The sequence below is a fragment of the Nanorana parkeri genome, unplaced genomic scaffold (genome assembly GCF_000935625.1).
Source record: "Nanorana parkeri isolate BGI_ZX_2015 unplaced genomic scaffold, ASM93562v1 scaffold561, whole genome shotgun sequence".
Lineage (NCBI taxonomy): Eukaryota > Metazoa > Chordata > Amphibia > Anura > Dicroglossidae > Nanorana > Nanorana parkeri.
In genome coordinates this window covers 49,368-73,134 of record NW_017306829.1, presented here as the reverse complement: position 1 = coordinate 73,134, position 23,767 = coordinate 49,368, and the positions used below count along the sequence as shown (strand labels likewise).

Here is a 23,767-nt window from a genome sequence, read left to right as displayed (position 1 = left end):
TTGTAGACTTGCACAAGGCTGGAATGGACTACAAGACTATCGGCAAGTGCTTGGTGAGAAGGAAACAACTGTTGGAGCGATTATTTGCAAATGGAATGAATACAAAATAACCATCCATTGCCCTCAGTCTGGAGCTCCATGCAAAATTTCACCTCATGGGGTAAGGATGATCATGAGAAAAGTGAGGGATCAGCCTAGAACTACACAGGAGGAGCTTGTGAATGATCTCAAGGCAGTTGGGACCACAGTCACCAAACAAACCATTGGTAACACAATACAACGCCATGGATTGAGATCCTGCAGTACCCGCAAGGTCCCCCTCTTTAAGAAGGCACACGTACAGGCCCGTCTGAAGGTTGCCATTTAACTTCGAAATGTTTCAAAGAAGGATTGGGAGAAAGTGCTGCGGTCATATGAGACCAAAATTGAGCTCTTTGGCATTAACTTGACTCGCCGTGTTTGGAGGAAGAAAAATGCTGACTATGACCCTAAGAACATCATCCCTACAGTCAAGCACGGAGGGGGAAACATTATGCTTTGGGGCTGTTTCTCTGCTAAAGGTACAGGCCGACTTTGCCGCATTGAGGGGCCAATAGACGGGGCCATGTATTGTAAAATCTTGGATGAGAACCTCCTTCCCTCAGCCAGAACACTGAAGATGGGTCGCGGATGCGTCTTTCAGCATTACAATGACCCAAAACATACCTTCAAGGCAACAAAGCAGTGGCTCAAGAAGAAGCACATTAAGGCCATGGAGTGGCCTAACAATTCTCCAGACCTTAATCTTATAGAAAATTTATGGAGGGAGCTGAAACTTCGAGTTGCCAAGCGACAGCCAAGAAACCTTAAAGATTTAGAGAAGATCTGTAAAGAAGAGTGGACCAAAATGCCTCCTGAGATGTGCAAACCTGGTAACCAACTACAAGAAATATCTTACCTCTGTGCTTGCCAACAAGGGTTTATCCACCAAGTACTAAGTCATGTTTTGCTTGGGAATGAAATACTTATTTTACTCACTGAACTGCAACTCAATTTCTAACATTTGTATCGTGTTTTTTTCTGGATTTTTGGATGATATTCTGTCTCTATCATTTAAAATACACCCATGATAAAAATCATAGACCTTTTATTTCTTTGTAAGTGAGCAAACTTACAAAATCTGGAGGGGATTATTATTATACAGGATTTATATAGCGCCAACAGTTTGCGCAGCGCTTTACAAGATAAGGAAGACAATACAATCACAATACAATTAAAGACAATTATTTGCCACACACACACACACACACACACACATATATATATCTATATACACAGTATATAGATATATATATATATATAGATAAATCACATCCTCTCCCCAGATATAAATGCATGCATCCATATCCCCTCCCCATAGTAACCCCGCGGTTGCAGCAATGGGATGATCTGGGTAACATTTGCATTCACTACACAAACATCAAATGCTCATGTAAGTGAGCACAATGTAATTGGCGATTGAAAACCTATAGGAAAAGTTGCCATGCTGCTCATTTGTACCCTTGTCAACCCAACTTAATCCTATCTGAAATGTTATGCTAACAATTTACACAAACAGTTTTTTCCCCCTTGCGTGCATCCCAATATAGCGTTGAAAGGAGAATTGAGATCTTCTAAAGTAAAAAACATACGCTCACTTTAACCTTTACCATTCCGCTAATACACATTAAAGTCAAACTAATGTGATAACATTTTAAATCCATAGACTTTGTTAATTATATTTTGTATAATATTTGGGGATGTAGAAATTATATTGGGTTGGAAAACATTTACTGTACAATGGCATGTTTCAGCCAATGATTAGGAAACACACCAGGCCTAATTTATCAAAGCATATTTTTTTGCCAATTTCTAGTGACAGTCTGATTCAAATTGCAGAAGGTTCCTATGAAAGGGCATGTTGATAAGCTGCAAACGAGTGAGTCTAGGCTTCTTGTCTGTCCCTACACCTTTAAGGAGGGTTCTCAGTTTATTTATTGCTATTAGAGCTGCAACAACTATTTGATTAAGTCGATTAAAATCGACGATGGAAAACGTTGTCAACGTTTTCCATCGTCGATTCGGCGGCTAAAATTCAAATTTCCCGCTCGCCGCTCACGCCACGCGGGCTAAGCCGCTCGCGCCACGCCGGTAAACCCACTCACGCGATGCCGCTTATGCCCACCGCATACAAATAAGGTCCACTATATTGCCAAAAGTATTGGGACGCCTGCCTTCACACGCACATGAACTTTATTAACATTCCAGTCTTAGTCCGTAGGGTTCAATATTGAGTCTGCCCACCCTTTGCTGCTATAACAGCTTCAACAATTCTGGGAAGGCACCCACAAGGTTTAGGAGTGTGTCTATAGGAATGTTTGACCATTCTTCCAGAAGCGCATTTGTGAGGTCAGGTACTGATGTTGGACGAGAAGGTCTGGCTCGCAGTCTCCGCTCTAATTCATCCCAAAGGTTTTCTATCAGGTTGAGGTCAGGAATCTGTGTAGGCCAGTCAAGTTCCTCCACCCCAAACTCGCTCATTCATGTCTTTATGGACCTTGCTTTGTGCACTGGTGCGCAGTCATGTTGGAACAGGAAGGGGCCATCCCCAAACTGTTCCTACAAAGTTGGGAGCATGAAATTGTCCTAAATGTCTTGGTATGCTGATGCCTTGAGTTCCCTTCACTGGAACAAGGGGCCAAGCCCAACCCCTGAGAAACAACCCCACACCATAATCCCCCCTCCCTGCCAAAGGATTTGTATTGCCCCTTCTGCACAGCACAGCTTGGTGGATGATACCACTTTCTCTGTTACGGTTATAGACTAAAGATGAGAAACAGTGGTGTCCTCTCTCCTGAATGGACAGTGAAATAGCAGAAGCAGACTGATGAGGTAATGCTCTGTTCTGCTACTAGTGTTACTAGCTTGTTTCCTGTCAGCACATTTCCGTGCAGCACACCTCACTGGCTCCCAGTCCTGCCTATCCCCCTGGCTCACGGAGTGCTGCTGTAAGAAAGTTTGTTAAAATCAAGTCGAATCGAAGTACTTACACAGCTTGCATTAAAAACTGCAAAAGTTCCTTTATTCTCTGCGTTCAAAAAAGGACACAGCTGAAACTAGGGCTGCAGCTAGCGATTATTTTCAAAATCGATTCGTTGGCCGATTATTAAGTTCGATTAATCGGTTAAGAAAAAAAAGGTTCCAGTGATGGACTACCAGTTTGTATTGAGATTGTAGTCCCTCACGGGAACAAGCTTGGAGCGGTGGAAGTAAAAAAAAGTGTGGTGTGCAATATAGTACATTATACAGCGGCGCAATGCAGAATACCAGCAGCTTTAGAGGAATACAACAAATCGCAGCAATAGTACATTATACAGCGGCGCAATGCAGAATACCAGCAGTTACAGAGGAATACAACAAATCACAGCAATAGTACACTATAGTGTACTATTGCTGCGATTTGTAGTCCTCTGTAGCTGGCGTTATTCTGCATTGCGCTGTATAATTTATTATTGCTGCGATTTGTAGTCCTCTATAGCTGGTGGTATTCTGCAGTGTGCTGTATAATGATTATACGGCGCAATGCAGAATAACACCAGCTATATAGGAATACAACAAATGCCAACAATAGTCCTTTATACAATAATGTACTATTGCTGGGATTTGTAGTCCTCTGTAACTGCTGGTATTCTGCATTGCGTTTTATATAATGTATTATTGCTGGGATTTGTAGTCCTCTATAGCTGGTGGTATTCTCCATTGCGCTGTATAATGATTATACAGCACAATGCACAATACCACTGGCCAGTTATAGAGGAACTACAAATCCCAGCAATAATACATTATACAGGCTGCTTAATGTATTATTGCTGGGATTTGTTGTTCATCTATAGCTGGTGGTGTTCTGCAGTGTGCTGCTGTATTATACATTGGTATTCTGCATTGTATTGTATTGTGCGTGGTGTTCTGCATTGTATAATACAGCGGCGCAATGCAGAATAGCACCGACTAGATATATATTCTGGTCGGTGCTATTCTGCATTGTGCCGCTGTATTATACAATGCAGAAACATCATTCAAGTTGCACTAGTTTGTATTGAGGGCAGGCAAGGATCAGCTTATTTTAATAGTGAGCACTTTTCAATATTGTCAGAATATCTCAAGGAAACCTCTTATTATTGAAAAGATCACTACAGTTAGGCAGCTAAATTTCTAGTCTACAAGGGGTCCTGACTTACTTTCAGATCATGGGCCCTCGATTGTAGGCGGGCCAGCAGCGAGTGAGGGAGTTCACAGCAAGAAGAAGAGCAACGGCGTGCACGGCTTCAGCGGCATGTGCGGTGGGCGTGGCTTTTGCGTCCTGTGCGGTGGGAGTGACTTCTGAGTCCTGTGCGGTGGGCGCAGCGTGTGACGTGCGGCTCAGGCCGTGTGTGGACCCCCGAACAGGCTAATCAATCAATAGCTGACGAATCGACGACCGAAAACGTTGACAACGTTTTCGATCGTTGATTTTAATCGACTTAATCGGTTAACTGTTGCAGCTCTAGCTGAATTTTTAACTATTGCATTTAAAGAACCTTTAGGAATAGTACAATAGGCATAAAAAAACAAAGCTCAGCCTAGGTGCGTCCCCTGTCGATGGCGGCATCATCATCTCAGTTAGTCACAAGCAGTACAGTATATAGAAACTGTTCACAGGCATGACCACCAGAGGTGTGGGTGTTGTGTTCTTCAGAGAACATAGAGAAAAGGCTTTTACGGTGGGTATAAAAATCCTGTTTTCTCTTCCATTCATCAAGGGACACAGCTGAGGTCTTGAAACTCTAACCATTGGGACATCCCAAAGCAGTGTCTATTAAGGGGTTGGGAAAACGAAACAACTCCCCTAAGGCTGGAACAATACAACGCTTGTCTGTAAGACATGTGAGCTGCAAAAGGAATACGGAACCTCCAACATATGAGAGCTCTGACAACATGCAAGGTCCACTTTCAACATGGTAACCAGCTACGAGGCCTAGGAGCCCGGAGAGGGCCAGACCACTAACAGCAGCATTGGCTTCAAGCTAACCTAATGTAACAGACCGGGTTTTTCTAGGCTCTCTTAACCTCCCTGGCGGTATTCCCGAGTGTGGCTCAGGGTTAATTTTCAGTACCAAAAGCGGTAACCCCGAGCCACACTCGGGATTACACTGTGCGTAACTTACCTTGTCCACGAGCCCCGCTTGTCCTGCGGCCGATGCCGGCATCCGTCTTCCGTTGCATGGGAGCGTCCGCGTCGCAGGGGGGGTGGAACCGGCGGGAGAGTTAAAAGTAAAAAATTGAAAAAGAAAAAAAAAAACTGAGATAATTAGACCGCCAGGGAGGTTAATGCATGGATCACAGCTACAGATATAATGTGGAGGAGTTCCCCTTTAAGATCCGAGTTGGGTTGCAAAAGATTGTAAAATCGGATGCTCACACAGGATTAATGCGTTTTACTATTGGCAACAGTATGGAATTCAGAGTCTCTAGAGTCCCAAGCAATGCATAGTCATATAATTCAATTTGTTTCTGGCAACTTCATGTAATGATACTATACTTCGCAGTAAAGTACTTGCTTTTGTGACGTTTTCAAAGGCAGTCTCAATCCGTCTCAGGAAGCCTTATGCAGTGTCAGTACGAGCAAAGAAGTATCGTCTATAGATATGTTTTACAGCTGACACAATGTAGATTCAACAGAGAGCTGTATACAGGAACAAGGCAGGGCCCGAATGAATATGAAAACAGATCATCCTCCAACCAAATTGTTAAAAGCTCCAGAATGTTGATCAGGAGACAGGATTCCTCCGTCGACCAAGTCTCCTGTACTGACAGTGTGCCAAGGACTCATCACAACCTGGCCAGCTGGTATCCGTTTCTACAAGAACTCAAGATGAAGACTGTCTCTATCTCCAAAGCTGGACCCCTGAGCCATTAGGCCAGAGATAACCTGGTCCCCGGCGTCAAGAGAATTGGTTTGTTTTGAGACTGAAACAAACTATCCCATAAATTTTGAGTTAAAGAGGTTGGAGTGGAACTGAGCCAACGGAACTGTCACAAGGGAGGCTACCACCAGGACCAGAGGTTCCAACAGTTGCGCTTTTCCAGAACCATAGAAGTCAAATCTGGTAGTTTTTAATGTAAAGTTCCCCCTAGTGGAAGGAAGACTCAGGCTTCAGCTGTGTCTAAGACTAGCCCCATACACTCCAAGCAATAAGTCGGAACTTTTTCAAGACCTGTATAGCTGGCATCACCTTGTTATTCAGAACCTGTGCTGTTGGGCCCCTTAACAAGTCATACAGATATCCCACAATGGCAACACAGCAAGGCTAGCACACTGGCCCATACCTAGGCGATCCCTTGGTGTGTGGAAGACAGACCAAATGGTAGGGCCACAACTAGAATACTAGGGCCCAAATAAAAACAAAAAAACATACCCTGTTTCCCTGAAAATAAGACCTACCCCGAAATTAAGACCTAGTACCATTTTTGGGAATTGCTAAAATATAAGACCTACCCCGAAAATAAGACCTAGTTGTGATCATTCCCAGGGCCGGTGGTGTCATAAGGGGGAACTTGAAGAGCCGCTAGAGAGAATCAGCGGTGCCAACGAAGCCGGCGCTAGAGGAAGCGAGGCTGCAGCGCAGGAAGCAGAGCCGCATAAGCCGATGTTTCCTCTGTAGCGCCGGCTCCTGTCACAGACGGAGTGCATTTGGTATCACTCCGCCTGTGACAGGAGCCGGCGCTACAGATAGTGAAAGCGTGCTTCGCCATTTTGGATCATTTAATTTGGATTTGCATTAACTTTGGATTGTTAAACATTAAAAAAAAAGACCTACCCTGAAAATAAGACCTAGTGTGTTTTTTTGAGCCAAAAACAATATAAGACAGTGTCTTATTTTCGGGGAAACACGGTAGATGTATGCATTTTTGATCCATAGAGGCTAGAAAGTCTCCCCAATGAAGGGAAGCTATGACAGGCCTAGGGGGTTCCAGTAGAATTTTTGGCCCTGAATAAAGACATGAAGTGAGAAGAAGAGAGGGCTTAGGTCTTTACTACTTGACAGAAGCAAAAAACTGAGCTACCACTAGCAGATGGAGATTTTGGCTACCATCAGTGGCCACCCCTAGGCTATCCTTTATTTATCTGTGCCTAGTGTCCTACTCCTGAAGGCAGTGCTGTAAACCCAATGTTTAAAGATTCCCGATCTCAGCTGTATCCTGTAATGAACGGAAGCGAAAATACATTTAATGATTTATAAATGAATGCCTATATGCATTAATATGTATCTTTATTCCTGCCTGGAGCTTTTACTCTACATATCGTTTTTATAAATAAACTTCACTGTGCTAAAAGGTATATACCAAACGAAATATGTAGTATTAATATACAAGTGTTCCCAAACTTGCTCCTAACATTACTTTTATAGCAGAAAATACAAGAAAAACTTTACAATTGTCAGTTATATTGCACATATGAATCTTAGTATTATAAACAACATTGCTAAAGTACACATGGAATGCTTAAATGTAAAATGACAAACTAATAACTCTAAACTTGGATTACCTGACCCTGTGCATTGGTTATTATCTGACTTGTGATGCCCTGTACTCCAGGAATAGCATTGGCAATAAAAGGTGATGCAGCAAGTGAGCTCAGCAACTGCGGTTGACCTCCTAAAGTGGCAGCGCTAATCTGAAAAACACAATCACAATTTATTGATTATTTCCATTTGTCATATGTAACACAAGTTGCAATTGATTAGTATTTATTTGTGTAAATATTACAGTTTTTACTGAATTACAAAATCTATTTATAATTAAAAGGCAATATGAATAATTATACAGGTAACAGAAGGTGAATGAACAAATACAAATTTTGGAATGTGAAGTAAACAACTGATTAGTCCCCATAGAATTACTACTATTTCTGAGCTTTGTGCATCAACCTAACCCATTATCCTCCAGCTGCTGAGCTGATACAAGTCAAGATATACTAACTTTTAAAGATACTGTCCCTGGAGATGTCATTCCTAAACTAACTGGTGAGTTGCTAAATTAAACAAGCATGTGACCTGGTGTCAGGTCTAAAGACCAGTTCACAGTTGTGGGTGACCAGTTCACAGTTGTGGGTGTGTTAGCACGTGCGTTTTCATGCATTGAGGCATGTTGCATTAAGGCAGGCCATTCATTTTAAACAGCTTGCCAGTGAACCTCAACACACCACACATCTGTGTGTTTCAGTGTGCTATAAAGCAGGGAAGTAGTTACTTTAGGGCTGCAGCTAGCGATTAGTTTGCCGATTATTACGTTCGATTAATTGGTTAATCGTATATTTTTTTTTTTTAAATGGCTCGAGTGATGGACTACTAGTTTGTATTGAGATTGTAATCCATCACAGGAGCAAGCTTGGAGCGGTGGATGTAAAAAAAAGTGTGGTGTGCAATATAGTACATTATACAGCGGCACAGTGCAGAATACCAGCAGCTTTAGAGGAATACAACAAATCGCAGCAATAGTACACTGTAGTGTACTATTGCTGGGATTTGTAGTCCTCTGTAGCTGGTGTTATTCTACATTGCGCTGTACAATGATTATACGGCGCAATGCAGAATACCAGCAGCTATATAGGAATACAAAAAATGCCAGCAATAGTACATTATACTATAATGTACTATTGCTGGTATTTGTAGTCCTCACTTGCTGCTGGTATTCTGCATTACACTGTATATAATGCATTATTGCTGGGATCTGATGTATTCCTCTATAGCTGGTGTCATTCCCCATTGCACTGTATAATTTATTATTGCTGGGATTTGTGGTCCTCTATAGCTGGTGTTATTCTGCATTGCGTTGTATAATGATTTTACGGCGCAATGCAGAATACCACTGACCAGTTATGGAGGAACAACAAATCACGGCAATAATACATTATACGGGCTGTTTAATGTATTATTGCTGGGATTTGTTGTTCCTCTATACCTGCTGGCACAATACCACTGGCAAGTTGTCCTTGGAAATCCCTGCCTACTGGCTGCCCTGTGCTCCGCTTTTGTCCTTGGAAATCCCTGTCTACTGGCTGCCCTGTACTTTGTCCCTGGAAGTCTTTAGCCTGCCCCTAACCTTTGATTTGTACCCTGTACCTGTTAGGTGAGTTGGGTGGACCTAGGGATTGTGACCTGGGGTCAGCACGCAGCCAAGCCCATCTCCACCATCAGGAGCTCTGGGAATACCGTCTGGCTCCACATCCTGGGGAACCCCTGCCACCTACTCAGCATACCATGCCACCTAATCAGCATTGCAGCACCCTGCCTTGTATTTGAACTTCCAGCTTAAGCTGACTTCCACTGCATCATCCACATACCTGCTCTGTTCCCTGCTTGTACTCCAGCTCTGGGGGTTGTCAGCCTACACTGCTTGGGCCCTTTTCTCTAAGTGTCCCTGGCAGTGTAGTGGAAATGGTCCACATACCTGACTCCAGTTTATTCCTGTGAGTCCCAATCCATGACAGGTATTCTGCATTGCGCCACTGCATAATGTATTATTGCTTGGATTTTAGTCCTCTATAACCGGTGCTGCTATTCTAAATTCATTTCACTATATTGTACACACTTTTTTTTCTTTTTTACTTCCACCGCTCCAAGCTTGCTCCCGTGATGGACTACAAAAATGTATTTTATTTTATTTTTTTATCCAATAAAATTAATATTTTTTTATCCAGGTGCGTTACACGCACCTCCGACCTCGCACTCTGCGTTACACGCACCGCCGACCTCGCACTCTGCGTTACACGCACCGCCGACCTCGCACTCTGCGTTACACGCACCGCCGACCTCGCACTCTACGTTACATTACTGACCTCCACACCCTGCATTACATTACTAACCTCCGTACTCTGTGTTACACCGCTGTCCTCTGTACTCTGCGTTATAACTGACCTCCACCCCAATACTAAAAACAGATGCTGGCACTTACATTTTTTAAATTGACTCGGGTGTCTTAGGTCCAGCGCTTGCTGGGGACCCTGCGGCAGCCTTCTGGGCAGCCATGTAATGCCTGCTCACAGCGCTTCTGCCACCCGCACATCTCCCCTTACTAAGACCTTCGACACCCTCTGCCCAAAACATCAGGCCGGCACCCCGGAGTAGAGTGGCAGCACAGTGTATATAGCAAATGTATATACAATTGTTCTGCATTGCGCTGTATAATGTATTATTGCTGGGATTTGTAGTCCTCTATAGCTGGTGGTATTCAGCATTGCTAGATAACATTGGGGATTATTTACACAGCCCTGGTGTTTGCTGAAATTGCTTTAAACTATAAAGAAAATCTTTTGAGTGTTTTCCTGTTTCTCAGGTCTGGAGCAATACCTAAGGAAGAAAGGAAAACTCTTGAAAGTTTGTCTTTTAAGTATCAGGTTATTACAATAAAAAGGTATCATTGCATACCGCATTACTCTCGTATATTGTAATCTTACTTATATATACTTCTTTAGTTTTTTTTCAGTGTATGATTTAGTGGTGAAAATTATTAGTGCCCCCCCCCAGTTTTGACTGTAGTATCTTATGTGCCCCCCTTATATATTGTTCCTAGAGTCGCCACTGAAGGGATGATGGGTATGATGGTGGAACGTGATGCAGAGCCTGGTTTCAAAGTCACATAACCAGCACTCCTTCAATTACAATGTTCTCTCTGCTGTGTTATGCAGGGCGAACTCAGTAGGATACAGCAGACTCCGTACTACGGCCTGCATTTTCACAGTAGTAATGCAAAGTATAACAAAGAGTGGTTAGCAATATTCGCTCTACCTTATAAATAATCCCCTTCAAGTATATACTGTACAGTATGTGTTGGGGTGCCATTCAAAATGAATAGCAAAGGCACATATAAACGTGCATTAAAATGAATGTTGCATTGTTTGGTAAGCTGGAGAGGGCCTGGAGCTTCTGACAGGAAAGTATTATGTAAAAGGATGGGGTTGCCAGGCTAGGGAATAGGAAATGCTAGACAAGAGCTTAGGTTTACTCCAAAGTCTTTCCTTCAAACATGGAAGTCTAAACTGTAATTTGAAGCTTTTTATTTGCTACACCACAGCTACAAGCTATAACACTGCACTAGCCCCTAGTGGTAGAGAAGCAAGTGGCTGTCTTAGTTATACATGATATCAATAGATATGGGAAGGCAGTGCAAAATAAATAAAAAAATTTAAAGACTTTGGAAATTCAACAGTGCAAATATTCCAAAGTATCACACAGTAGCAGTTTTCAATCACCTTTTGAGTGTTATTCAACGCCACTCAGTGACATGCAAATAAAGAAAGACTGTTTATATTCGCAAATGCATGCTGGAAGCTGTCCACCCCCCTCCTAGCATCAGTCGGTGTCTCTCTCCTCCTTCCCCAGCTACTTGTTGATTCCTGCTGTCTGTGACATGGTAAATTACTATTATGCTCTTCAGAGATTGTTGAGAAGGCTTAGCATTGTGCCCTGCAATCAGGTGCCAGGAGATAAACCTGCCATATACTTTCCAGGACCCCAGGGTAAATGAATTAAACTCCTTCACTGCTGCAGACCTGCATTGGCAGTCTTGGAACAATGCTTAGCCCCAGCTTCACATTGCAAACAATCCATGTGTACTGGTACACCTCAAACACAAACATCTTTGTTTTAAGCTCAGGACAAATCCCATCCACGTTACAGCTTTCATTTTTATGGGAGTCAGTGTGGCTGGAAGACTCTTGCAAGTAATTCAGCGTTGGTCTGACGTCTAAACCCAAGCCCCCCCCCATATTTACTTGCGCGACCCACACTTTTTAGCCATCAATAATGGCACGAGAATTATTGCTCTCACTCTGGCGCACGCGAAAATACCTAACATGTATAGCGCAATTGTCATTTTTGTACGTAGGCGCACCCGACTTGTGTTTCTATTTGTATCCGTGTTTTCGCGGGGGAAGGAGGCTTTATTTTTTGGAGGGTATTTTTACATTGATTTTATTTGCCTTTTTCTTTTTTTTGTTAACTTTATTGCTATCACATGGCGGGGGTCCACAATCCCCCTATGTGATAGCACATTGGAGATGACAGGTTCTGTTTAAGGTGACATTAGGTGTCTAATAGACCCCTAGGGTCAACTTTCCACTTCGAAGGAGCTATGCAAGCACACAAGGCTTGAATCTACCACAAACATATATGATGCTGGCATTTATCTGTACTTTGCAGTATAAAGAAAGCACTGAACTTACAATGGCTGGGTTGAAGGTAAAGCTTGCTGGCTGGACAGTGAACTGTGTCTGTGGTTCTGCCTTTGATACTGTATTTGACAACAGGGCTGTTGGCGTCTGTAGAGCCGGTGTGGCCTGCAATGCGGCCTGTGGCTGGACAGCTGCTTGAAGGGCGGCTTGAGCCTGAACTGCTGGCTGTGCCTGGTAAACTGCCTGAATGGCTTGAGCTGCCTGCACAGGAGTCTGTAGGGCAGTGTTCAAAACTGAAGCTGCTATAACAGAGGAAAAAAACAGAGGAACAAAAATAGTAACAGAGGAAAAAAGAGAGTTTAAAATACCATTGGAATACATTGGACGCAGTTTTGATCCGGTCTGCAACTGATCTGCTCTGCACCTGCTCCGCGCTTGGTGTGAACAGGGCCTAATAGTCTGAACAATACACATTAAAGTGCATTGTTTTCTCTGTTAAGAGCGGCTCCGCGCATATCTGTACAGCCGAATTTGCACGGACAGCCGCTCCAGTGTGAATGGAGCCTTAGCAACATGTTTCTTTTGCTGATACAATGTCGCAGGCTTCTGATCGTTCTGAAAGCGATCAGAAGCCTTTAGTGACATCTGATCCTGAAATGCTGCAGGATCAGCATATAAAGCTCAGTGTCACTAATAGCCTAACAGCCAAATAACAACCAAAAATGAACTAATTAAATTATCAAGAAGTCATAGTGAGATTCATTCACAATGACTGCTTGATATAATTAAAAAAATAAAATAAAAGTGTAAATTTTTTTTAAGTAAATGTAACAAATACAAATTATATTTTTATAAATATTTTTATACTATCATTATTATAAAAATTAACACTTTACAATGAAAATCTAAAAGCTGACCTGCAGATTTGTTTTTCACCCTAAGGCGTTAATTTTTTTATTTAAACCCCCTCATGACAGTGATGTTCAAAGTATGTCGCTGTCACTAAGTGTAAAACTTAGTCACACTTGGTGACAATGGCATTGTATGCCAGGTAACCACTATTAGCTTTAAGAGAAAAAAGAAAAATTAAAATGTTAGCTTTTAGGGGTCTATTCACAAAGGAGCCGAAGGATTCAGCTGTAGCTTCGGCTGATCTTTCGGCTCCTCTGGCCGCCGGAACCCTTCGGTTCAGTCGAACCGAAGGGCCGCTGCACGGGCTATTCACAATAGCCTGTACAGCACCCGAAGGAGGCCGAGCGGGATATGCTTTGGCTCGACTGAGCTCTCTATTTATTTATTTTCAACTTTTTTCACTATTTGCTATTCTGCTCTGTACCACGGAGGTATGTGAAAGGGGGCGAAAGGCAGCGAGTGAGCTGCCGGAGCTTCGGCTCAGCCGATCCAGATGTTGGATTGGCTGAGATTATGACCTTCTGCTGAAATCAGCCTTCAGGTGCCCATACACTGCATGATTCTCGTACGAGAATCGTGGGAAATCCCGCGATCGTACGAGAATTGTGCAGTGTATGGAAGGCGTGCGACCGTTTCTAATGTACGGTCGCAGTCTTTTGTATATCGAGCATGTTGGAAAACCAGCCGAGAATCGTACGATTTTCGGCTGGTTTTTAACATGATCGAGAGATCACTGCCGAACGGGCCGGTGTGCGCATGCGGGGGGGAGCGGGCTTGCGGTGATCGCAGGTACGATCTGCCTGTCCAAGATGGACAGATCGTATGTTTTTTAAGTACTTTACAACCCTTTAAGACTTTTGTCTTGCGAGGGTTGTAAAGTGTATGGGCACCTTTACTGAGCCGAAGTGAATAGCCAAACGTAGTTCGGCTCACTTCACTTCGGCTGGGTTATTCACTCGGCTGCCTTCAGCAGCTTTGTGAATAGCCCTCTTAGTTTTTAGGCTGCGAAGTACAGAAAAATATCTAAAATCCTAGGGATGTGAGGTTTTTCCAAATAAATGAATTTATTTAATGCATTTTTTAGCTGTGCTATTTTTCAAAAAAATACTAATAATCACAACTGGGGAAAAAGTGTTTTCTTTACGTTTTTTTCCTCATTTTTTAATATTTCATTCATGCTAAGTGAGACGTTAGGCACACATATGTGATATAAATATATAGCCCTATCGGTCCTCTAAAAAACAATATATAATACGTGAGGGTGCACTTAGTAAGAAAGTATATTACTGACATGGAAGAATCACACAACATAAAATTTGCAAAGTTCGTCAGTCATTAACGAACAGAAACGAAAAACAAGCTCAGTCATGAAGGGGTTAACAGGAATTGTGAACAACTTTCTTAGTGATAAAGTCAGCAAATGGTCTTACCTTGTAGGTTAGTAAAAGGCAATTTGAAGACTCCTCCAGCAGGGGGAGCAGCTGCTAAACCAGGAAGAGTAGCTAGTGTAGCTGTGGGAAAATTCCATACAGCCAGACCCTGTTGGCCGGCTACTTGTCCAGGCATACTGATGGGGATAAGAACGGGTTGAGTAACTGCTCCTGTTTGAGCCATGACTCCTGTGAAAAGTGTAGCTAGATTTTCCTGAGTCAAGACCTGCAAGAGAGAACTGTATGTTATATCGCTACATTTACATAACAAACACTGTATCTTTTTTATTCAGTGTAAGATGAACACTTCATTGAACATTACAGTTATTTGTTCACCAAAATTAACAGTATAACAAAGATATGTTCTTACTGGCTCGCTTAATTAAAAAATAACCTATAAAGTCTTATCATTTTGTTGGTGCTCTCTATTCATATGAACCAATCATGATGCAATGATCACTGTAAGTTCATTTGCATTTCATTTGGCATTTATGCATCCTGTACTTTGTTTATAAAATATGTGATGGTGTCAACTGAGCCCACACCTAGCTTCCAGCTGGGCAATAAGGCCAAAGACTATTTATGGAATACATTTATTTGGAATAAACCTACCTTAGCTCACCCGCTCCCCTTCCTTATCACACATATATCTGCTGTTACAGACCCCAGATTCATGCTTGCCCTGTGCTGAATGTCAAGGCGTTCTATCCTGTTGTCCCATACATGTGCCACTGTGACCCTGTCTCCAACAGAGGAAAATAAGTGGTCTGCAGAGACACTTTGAAGGCAAACTATTATTCTCAATTCATAGTACACATTCACTGGACAGAAGGGAGAAAGTCAGAACAGTGAATGTAAGTTTTGATGCAGCTCTGGGCAGGCCACAACATTCACTGCAGCTTAAACATGGATCTTGGGTCTGCAACTGCAGGCATACACGACTTTGATAAGGAGTAAGGAAGGGTAGGGCAGGTTTTTGAAAAGTAAACCTGCTTGCACTTAGACAATGGCACTGTCATATGTCATAAGACACTGAACCCTGTAAAGCAGAGGTGGGCACTTCCGCCCTCCAGCTGTTCCTCAATTTCTTTTTCTATTTCAAAAGGGAAATGTCAGGGGTCTAGATATTTCGCCGCAGCCCCCCCAACAGTAAAAAAATAAAAATAAAAAATTATTAAAAAATAAATAGAAAATGTTTAAAAAAAAAAAATGTGTACAAAAAAATAAAATAAAATAAAGCACAACCCCTCACTCCCCCCACATAGCATACAAATATTGAGGTGTACGTCATGCACATGCGCTGCAGTGCGTTTTTAGAACGCATCGCAGTGCATGATTTTTTTAAAAATCCCAACATGCCTCTGGGAGTCATGCATGTAACTGTCTTGCAATGCCTCATTGGACAGCGAAAATGAATGCGAAAATGTGAACTGCGCATGCGCGTGCCCCAAGTTCCTTTGCGGCCGCCCGAAAATTTTCACATTTTCGAACGGGAGCGCGCGGGGAAGACACAGGTAAGTTTGAACCACTGTTAACCACTTGCTGACCGGGGTGTTTACACCCCCTTCCTGTCCAGGCCATTTTTCAGTGTTCAGCGCTGCGGTACTTTGACATTTATTCAGTCATACAACGCTGTACTGAAATTCATTTTATACCATTTTTTGGGGACAGATAGAACTTTCTTTTGGTGGTATTTAATCACCACTATGGGTTTTATCCAACTACGTTATGTTAAAAAACATTTATTATTACCCAATTTTTTGGTAAAATATAAAAGACGTGGTCACGTCGGGTAAATAGACACCAAACATGCCAAGCTTTAAAATTGCGTGCAGCCGCTACATCGCAAAAAACTACCATACCCAAAATTGACCACAGCCGACGCTTTAAAAGCTTTTACCGCTCATTAGTTTAGTGTTATCGGTGATTAATGACCCTAAAATTATTGCTCTCACTCCGACGTTCGCTGTGATATGTAACATGTGCGGCACAATGAATGTAATCGTCGTTTTCGCACGTAGGCGGACTCAACGCATGTTTGCGTGTGCATGTGGGGGCGGGGGACTTTAATTACAAGCGATCGGGCGTCTCTACAGAAGCCCGGACGCTTGTATGTAAACAACCATCGCTGGCTGTTTACATTCAAAGCCGATTTCCCGCTCGTGCCCACTGCCTAGCGGCGGGCACGTTTTATTAAATATTTGTATTTTTTACTTTACTTTTAGGGGCTACAGGGAAATATTAGGGGTCTAAACAGACCACTGATAAGACCCCTGATATTTTCCTTTTAAAATAGAAAAAGAGATTGAGAACGCAGAGTGTTCATGATAAAAAAGCCTCTAAATAAAATCTGTGTTAAAAAGAAAATGCTCATTATGACCTCTTCTTCCCCTGAGCACCGGAGCAAAGCCTCACCTGTGGTGCAGCCTGTAAAGCAAAAGATGCAAAAGTAGGCTGTGGTTGGCTTGAGGCAGCAGTGAAGAAAGCTGGGAAAGAAGGTGAAACTAGTCCGGCTGAAGACTTCACTAAACGAGTCAAACATGGAGGCAAAGAAAACACAAAACATTCAGTCAATGTGGTAAGACATTACAAGGGTAAGAACTCTTATGGTATTCTTATACTCTCATATACTTCTGGTACTTGTATGGTATTCTTATACTCTGATATACTTCTGGTATTCTTATACTCTTATATACTTCTGGTATTCTTATACTCTGATATACTTCTGGTATTCTTATACTCTTATATACTTACTTCTGGTACTCGTATGGTATTCTTATACTCTCATATACTTCTGGTACTTGTATGGTATTCTTATACTCTGATATACTTCTGGTATTCTTATACTCTTATATACTTCTGGTATTCTTATACTCTGATATACTTCTGGTATTCTTATACTCTTATATACTTCTGGTATTCTTATACTCTGATATACTTATGGTATTCTTATACTCTCATATACTTCTGGTACTCGTATGGTATTCTTATACTCTCATATACTTCTGGTATTCGTATTGCATTCTTATACACTTATATACTTCTGGTACTGGTATGGCATTCTTATACTCTTATATACTTCTGGTACTCGTATGGCATTCTTATACCCTCATATACTTCTGGTATTCGTATTGCATTCTTATACTCTCATATACTTCTGGTACTCGTATGGCATTCTTATACTCTTATATACTTCTGGTACTGGTTTGGCATTCTTATGCTCTTATATACTTCTGGTACTCGTATAGCATTCTTACACTCTCGTATACTTCTGGTACTTGTATGACATTCTTACACTCCCATATACTTCTGGTACTTGTATGGTATTTTTACACTCTCATATACTTCTGGTACTCGTATGACATTCTTATTGTCTTATATACGTCTGTTACTCGTATTGCATGTTTTAAGTTGCATTTAAGATTTGTTGTGTTCTTTAAAGACTTCATTTGGATTCACTTGAATGGCACAATCCAGGGCATTGCATCACAACATGCAGCATAAAAGACTTTCTAATATACCTCAAAGCATTTGTTTGACCAGCTTCAATAAAAAAACAAGAGTGCATTTTGCTCAGCTAGAAAATGCATGACAATTCATTCAGTGGGAACAAACCATGAAGGAACTGAAATTGTGCAGTCTCTTGCATCTGCATACAGTGCACAGTGTTTTTGTGAATCACACACTTTGCAAATTGTACTGTGCTAGCTTCTTTTTTCCCACCCATGTTAAGGAAAGGTGAAGAAGAATACACATTTATACACATGAAAATAAAGTTGTTGTTTTTTTCAAATCAAAGGGGATGAAAAAGAAAATGTGAGTTCTTTCAAATGCAAAAACATGTTACCTGTAGCCTCAGCGCTTGTATTATCTGTATGACATAAAACTGTCTCCCTTGGTGGATCATTAGTAGATGTAGGTTCAGGAACTGGAGGGTCCAAAGGCTTTCCATTCTCCTCAGATTGTGCTGGAGCATCCACGCCTACTTCAAGCACCCGAATAGTCTCATGCCCAGACATGACAATCACCTGTAGAGAGGTTTAGATGAATAATATATTAATAAACAATAATGTAAAACATTCTCCTTATCATTTTCACATCTAAACTCCAGGAAAACAGCTTCATACATGAAAAACAAATATGGGAACTGTTTTACCTGCCAAAGAATTTGTACTTTGGTCCATGCAGTCCTTAATTTGCATAGCTATGCCACACACTACAATGTTGTCTGGCAGTGCAATCGATCTGATGTTTTTTTTTTTTACTGTAGTTAGGTAACAACTATGGGTCTTATCCCTCCCCTGGCCTGTGACAGGACAGTGAATGTAGAAGCAACACACTGATGAGCTCAACTGTCACTGTACGCTCTTCTCTTATCAGCATGTTTACAAAGACTGATTGGATGTTTATGCTGCTTCTCCTTCTTCCAGTAGAGCCCTGCACAATTAGTCACTGACCATTTTCATGTAAAAAAAATGCAATGAAGTATTAGTAAATGCCGGGCTACATTAGTTCTTTGAAATGGCAACAAACACACCTTTAGATATGTTTACTAGTGGCAATCTCCAGATACTTCTAGATAAGTGCCGGCTTTGTATACCTAATTTCTCCATTCTTCTCACAGTGGCCATTTTAACTAAGGGGAGGCTACTAGATCTTCCTTTACTTCCTGGAACTCTGGCACATGTGACTAGGACATGTGATATGCACATCATCTCAAGGGAAGGAAAATGCCTTTCCCTGAGATCTCGTGACATTTACCAGCAATGCTCTGCTGATGTAACCTTCCCAGGATGCGACATGTGGGTACATGGCATCACTAAGAGGACCAGGAAGTGGAAAAAACGTAATTTTAAGTAAAAGCAAAATACGCTTTTTAATGAATGTAAGATGATTTCATATCAGCATGAAGAACTGCATTCTGAAGTGATTTTTAGTGAAAGGGTTAATGTCCCTAAATTAGAACAAGTATATCATAAGACCAGCATAGCAATGGATGTGGTAGATTGGCTTTTTTCATCATGTTTATAGATGGAGCCTCCGTTGCAGTAATGGGGAGATCTGAAGCTAAAGCTGGTCATGCTTCAGGAGAACTTTGTTTGAAAAAAATCGTTTTTGGAACGTTCGTTTGATTTTCTAATAGTTAATGGGGTCAAAGCTGTGATTGTTTTCGACTGCAGAGATTTTTCATATGAACGTTTGTATGGAAATCTACTAGTGTATTGCCATATTTAGAGAGTCTTAATTGTGTGCTATCTTGTATATCACCGGAACAGGTGTCCCATCTGGAAGAAAAAGGTTTTGCCTTTAGATATAATTGAAGCTAAAATGACAATGATAAGAAATACCTGTTCGTTGACTGTAAGAGGCGACTCATGCTGTTGGAGTGTACCAGCATCCATAGCGGTTAATGGAATGGATGTTACTCACACTTTCTGCATGCTGAGGGGAAAAACATCATATGAATATCTAGTGCAGATTACTGAATCATATTTGTTAGTGTTATCTGTCAATTCTACAGCATGATGCAAAGAACCCATCCTACCTGCAAAGGGCTTCCATTTTTCATGCAGGCATTCCTGTACTGCAACTAGCCATGCAACCAACAAAACCTCATACTTGTAACACCATCTAGGTTTTATTCTATAGTGCAGCCCAGGTATTCAAGGCTGAAATTGCTTTTATGCATCACATGCACGCCAAGATAGCATCATGCCTTGGTGCCCTACAACCTACAACCTAGAGAATGTTCACAGGTGCTGCATAATAGAGACCTCCTTAGCATTTAGGATTACTTTGCCAGAAAAAGGCTATAAACTGCTTGTCATGTTCTCTTTCAGTCTTATGGAAAAAGTAGCCCCGGAAGTTCCTAAAGCATACAGTAAAAGGTATGTTGGTGAAAATTCCTGTCTTTGTTATAGTAACAAACTCCCTCTGCCTAATACCAGACATAAATATTAGGGGGATCTGAAAAACCGTGTAGGAAAAAAAAATGTAAAAATAAAATTTTACGCAACAGTTTTTGTATTCCGCTTTGCTGGAAACTGATCCTCCCTCCCTCCCTCTCTCTTTGGTGTAGAAAGGTCCAAGAGTTGTGTACCATGGAGGAATTGACTTCGGCTCTCCACCACTCCCGACTCTCCACCGGGAGGAGGCCTTTCAGAAGACGTGAGTTTACTGGCACAAATTTACCTTCTCTTCTGAATATAAGTCTCTACTGGGCCAGGATCAAGATGGTCTATAGGATTTTTAGTTCTATGGTTTGCATGCACTATCTTTGGTGATTGCACCTCACCTCACCGCAGGCATTTCTGTGCCACGCATTCTGAGTGCACTGCGGGCGGGAGGCGTGTCTGCGGTGCCATTGACATTAATGGCACCACCATGCCCCCTCCCTAGAACGCAGGGAGACTTTAATGCGATCCCGTGCGTTCCGGCCACTAACCATGTTGGAATGTACTGAAGACTGGTTCGGCCTCATCTGGAGTATGTGGTCCAGTTTTGGGCACCAGTGAACAGAAAGGTTGTCCTTGAAATGGAAAGAGTCCAGAGGAGGGCAACCAAACTCATAATGGGGATGGAGGACCTGAGCTATGAGAACAGGCTACTAAATTTAAACATGTTCTCATTGGAATTAAGGAGATTAAGGGGGGGCATGATCTTCATGTACAAAATATTCACCGGGGATGGCGACATTAGCAGTAAACTTTTTACAATTAATTCGATGACAAGGACGAGAGGCCACCACCTAAAATTGGTGGAGAAAAAATTTCAGCACAAGGGGCGCAGGGGCTTCTTCTCAGTTAGATCGGTCAGGATTTTGGCTGAGAGTGTGGGATCATTCAAGAGGCGATTGGATGATTTCCTCAGAGACTGTAATATACAGGGGTACAAGTACCCTTAAAAATGAGAACACACAGGAACCCATACATACACACACATCAGTAGGACCATACACATACACACAATAGGTTGGACCCGATAGACAGGTGTCTTTATTCAACCTCAAATACTATGTTACTATGTTACTGGATAGCTTGTGAACAAGCCCTAACTGTTGTATATTTTTACATATACGATGTCTTGGGTCCTGCAGGGACCCACCCATAAAGTTTTCCCAGTTCAGCCGATAGTTAAATGTGGTACATGCACACTGAAAGCTTTATCCATTAACTAAAAAGGTCAAACAAAATATCAACATTTAGAGGTCTATTTATAAAGTAAAACGTAGAAATTCGCTCTGTGAATCCTTTAGGGATATTCATCTGTGACACATTTGTCAGCAATTGCCAATAACATTCACCCTGCTTAAAGGATAAATTTGCACCAGGTAAATGTAGCAGCTGTCCAATATCACAAATTAGCTTTTAATCACAGTGGTGTAGTGGTTAGCCCTTCTGCCTTGCAGTACTGGGGGTCCCTGGTTTGAATCCTCAGCCAGGTCACTATCTGCAAGGAGTTTGCATGTTCTCCATGTGCTTGTGTGGGTTTCCTCCGGGTACTCCAGTTTCTTCCCACTCTCCAAAGACATGTTGGAAGGTTAATTGGCTCCTTTCTAAACTGGACCAAGTATGAGGAGAGGCCAATAAGTTCTTACCCTCACCATGATCTAGATGTACTAGGGATCTGAAATTTTGCAGGTTTATAGGATATCTTAGTAATATGCATGCCAAATTTTGTTTTTGTAGGTCATGGTGAATTATAGTTAGAGCCAAGAGAAATGGAGTAGGTGTCATGCCGGACAAAGTTGAGTACCGAGCCGTGATTAGGTTCCCCCATCTTCAAGGGAAATCTGCCCAAATAATCCATGAAGAGATGTCAGCGATTGTGGCTATGAATCTCTGCCCCATCCACCTTACTCAACTGACCTGGCACCTTCGGACTTCTTCCTGTTTCCAAATCTGAAGAAACATTTACGGGGAAGACGTTTCCACAATGATGAGGCAGTCATTACTGAAGTTGATAGCTGGTTTTCCTCCAAACCAGCATATTTCTACGCAGATGGTATTAAAGGTCTGTTCCACAGATGTGAAAAGTGTGTAACCATAGGAGGTGGATATGTAGAGAAGGAAGAGTCAGTGGACTAAATTTCAAATCCCTAGCATATCTGGATCTTGGTGAGGGTAAGAACTTATTGGCCTCCCCTCGTATGTGTATGTATGTGAGATAGGGAACTTAGATTGTAAGCTCCTTGAGGGCAGGGTCTGATGTGAATGTGCACCATGTAAAGCGCTGCATAAAGGAACATGACAACTTACCTAGAAAAAATATCTGGATGATGTAACTTGCATATGTCTTTGCAGGCACACAGGTCCTATAATTTCCATTTCAGCTCACAGGGAAATGTATTGTGAGACTACAGTGAAGATAAGTAACAACAATAATAATGTTAGTAACAGGAAACCAATGTAAGTGTGTCTTTTTACTGTTAAAAGGTAGATAACCTTGCCATATATTTAGTAGAGCGCAGATATTGTCTTATAATTAAATTCTACATGAGTTTTATACATGGGCCATGTTTTATTCAGACACCACCAACAGCAATCTATGGACTTATGACTACAGAGCTAGAACAATCTTCCAAGTTCTTATAATAAGAACAGTTCAAACAATCACTAGAGAGCACAATAGTCTTTGTCTGGCGATGCATTTTTCCCTCAACTTGCAAGCAGTGTAAGTAGCTAAATTTGACTTAATATCAACCTCTTGTGGTCCCTGTATAGTAGAGTTCAGACTGGGAGAGAAAGAAGCAACACAAGAGCTACAAGAGGATGGAGCTACAGAAAGTTGAGCTCATCGGTGTTCTGCTTCTTCTTTCAATGTCCAGTCAGGATGGGGATGGGACAAGACCTGTAAATGTTACTTGACTGAAGCAAAGAAAAATACCTTCTGCCATTGTCAGGCAGGACTGTGCCATGTGGGAGAGCCGTGTACATCTTAGGAATGAGTGAAAAGAAGACAAATTCATTGGCAGGTAAATCACCTCTCATGCACCGTGTTTCCCCGAAAGTAAGACCTACCCCGAAAGTAAGACCTAGCGCTATCTTCAGGGATTTCTGTAATATAAGACCTACCCCGAAAATAAGGCCGAGTTCGGTGGTAGGTCTTATATTACAGAAATCCCTGATAGCGCTGTCTTATTTTCGGGGTAGCTGCACCGTATAATTACATTTTACATGTCACGGCCGCAGCTCCC

The 23,767-nt window shown here is 41.9% G+C and overlaps 1 protein-coding gene across 3 annotated transcripts in view; it reads right to left on the bottom strand.

Moving 5' to 3' along the window:
* Nucleotides 1–23,767, bottom strand: part of POU6F1 (POU class 6 homeobox 1) — a 68,654-nt gene that overhangs the window by 26,405 nt on the left and 18,482 nt on the right. For 2 of the 3 annotated variants that reach the window (XM_018562109.1, XM_018562111.1), the window contains exons 2-8: nucleotides 22,830–22,927; nucleotides 19,920–20,013; nucleotides 18,419–18,599; nucleotides 16,987–17,096; nucleotides 14,572–14,797; nucleotides 12,281–12,531; nucleotides 7,604–7,732 (exon numbers count right to left, since the gene is read on the bottom strand). In XM_018562109.1, coding sequence (XP_018417611.1) covers nucleotides 7,604–7,732; nucleotides 12,281–12,531; nucleotides 14,572–14,797; nucleotides 16,987–17,096; nucleotides 18,419–18,599; nucleotides 19,920–19,973 — 951 coding nt within the window. In that variant the 5' untranslated portion in view covers nucleotides 19,974–20,013; nucleotides 22,830–22,927. The remainder of the gene's footprint in view (nucleotides 1–7,603; nucleotides 7,733–12,280; nucleotides 12,532–14,571; nucleotides 14,798–16,986; nucleotides 17,097–18,418; nucleotides 18,600–19,919; nucleotides 20,014–22,829; nucleotides 22,928–23,767) is intronic. The other variant, XM_018562110.1, reaches the window with a different exon arrangement.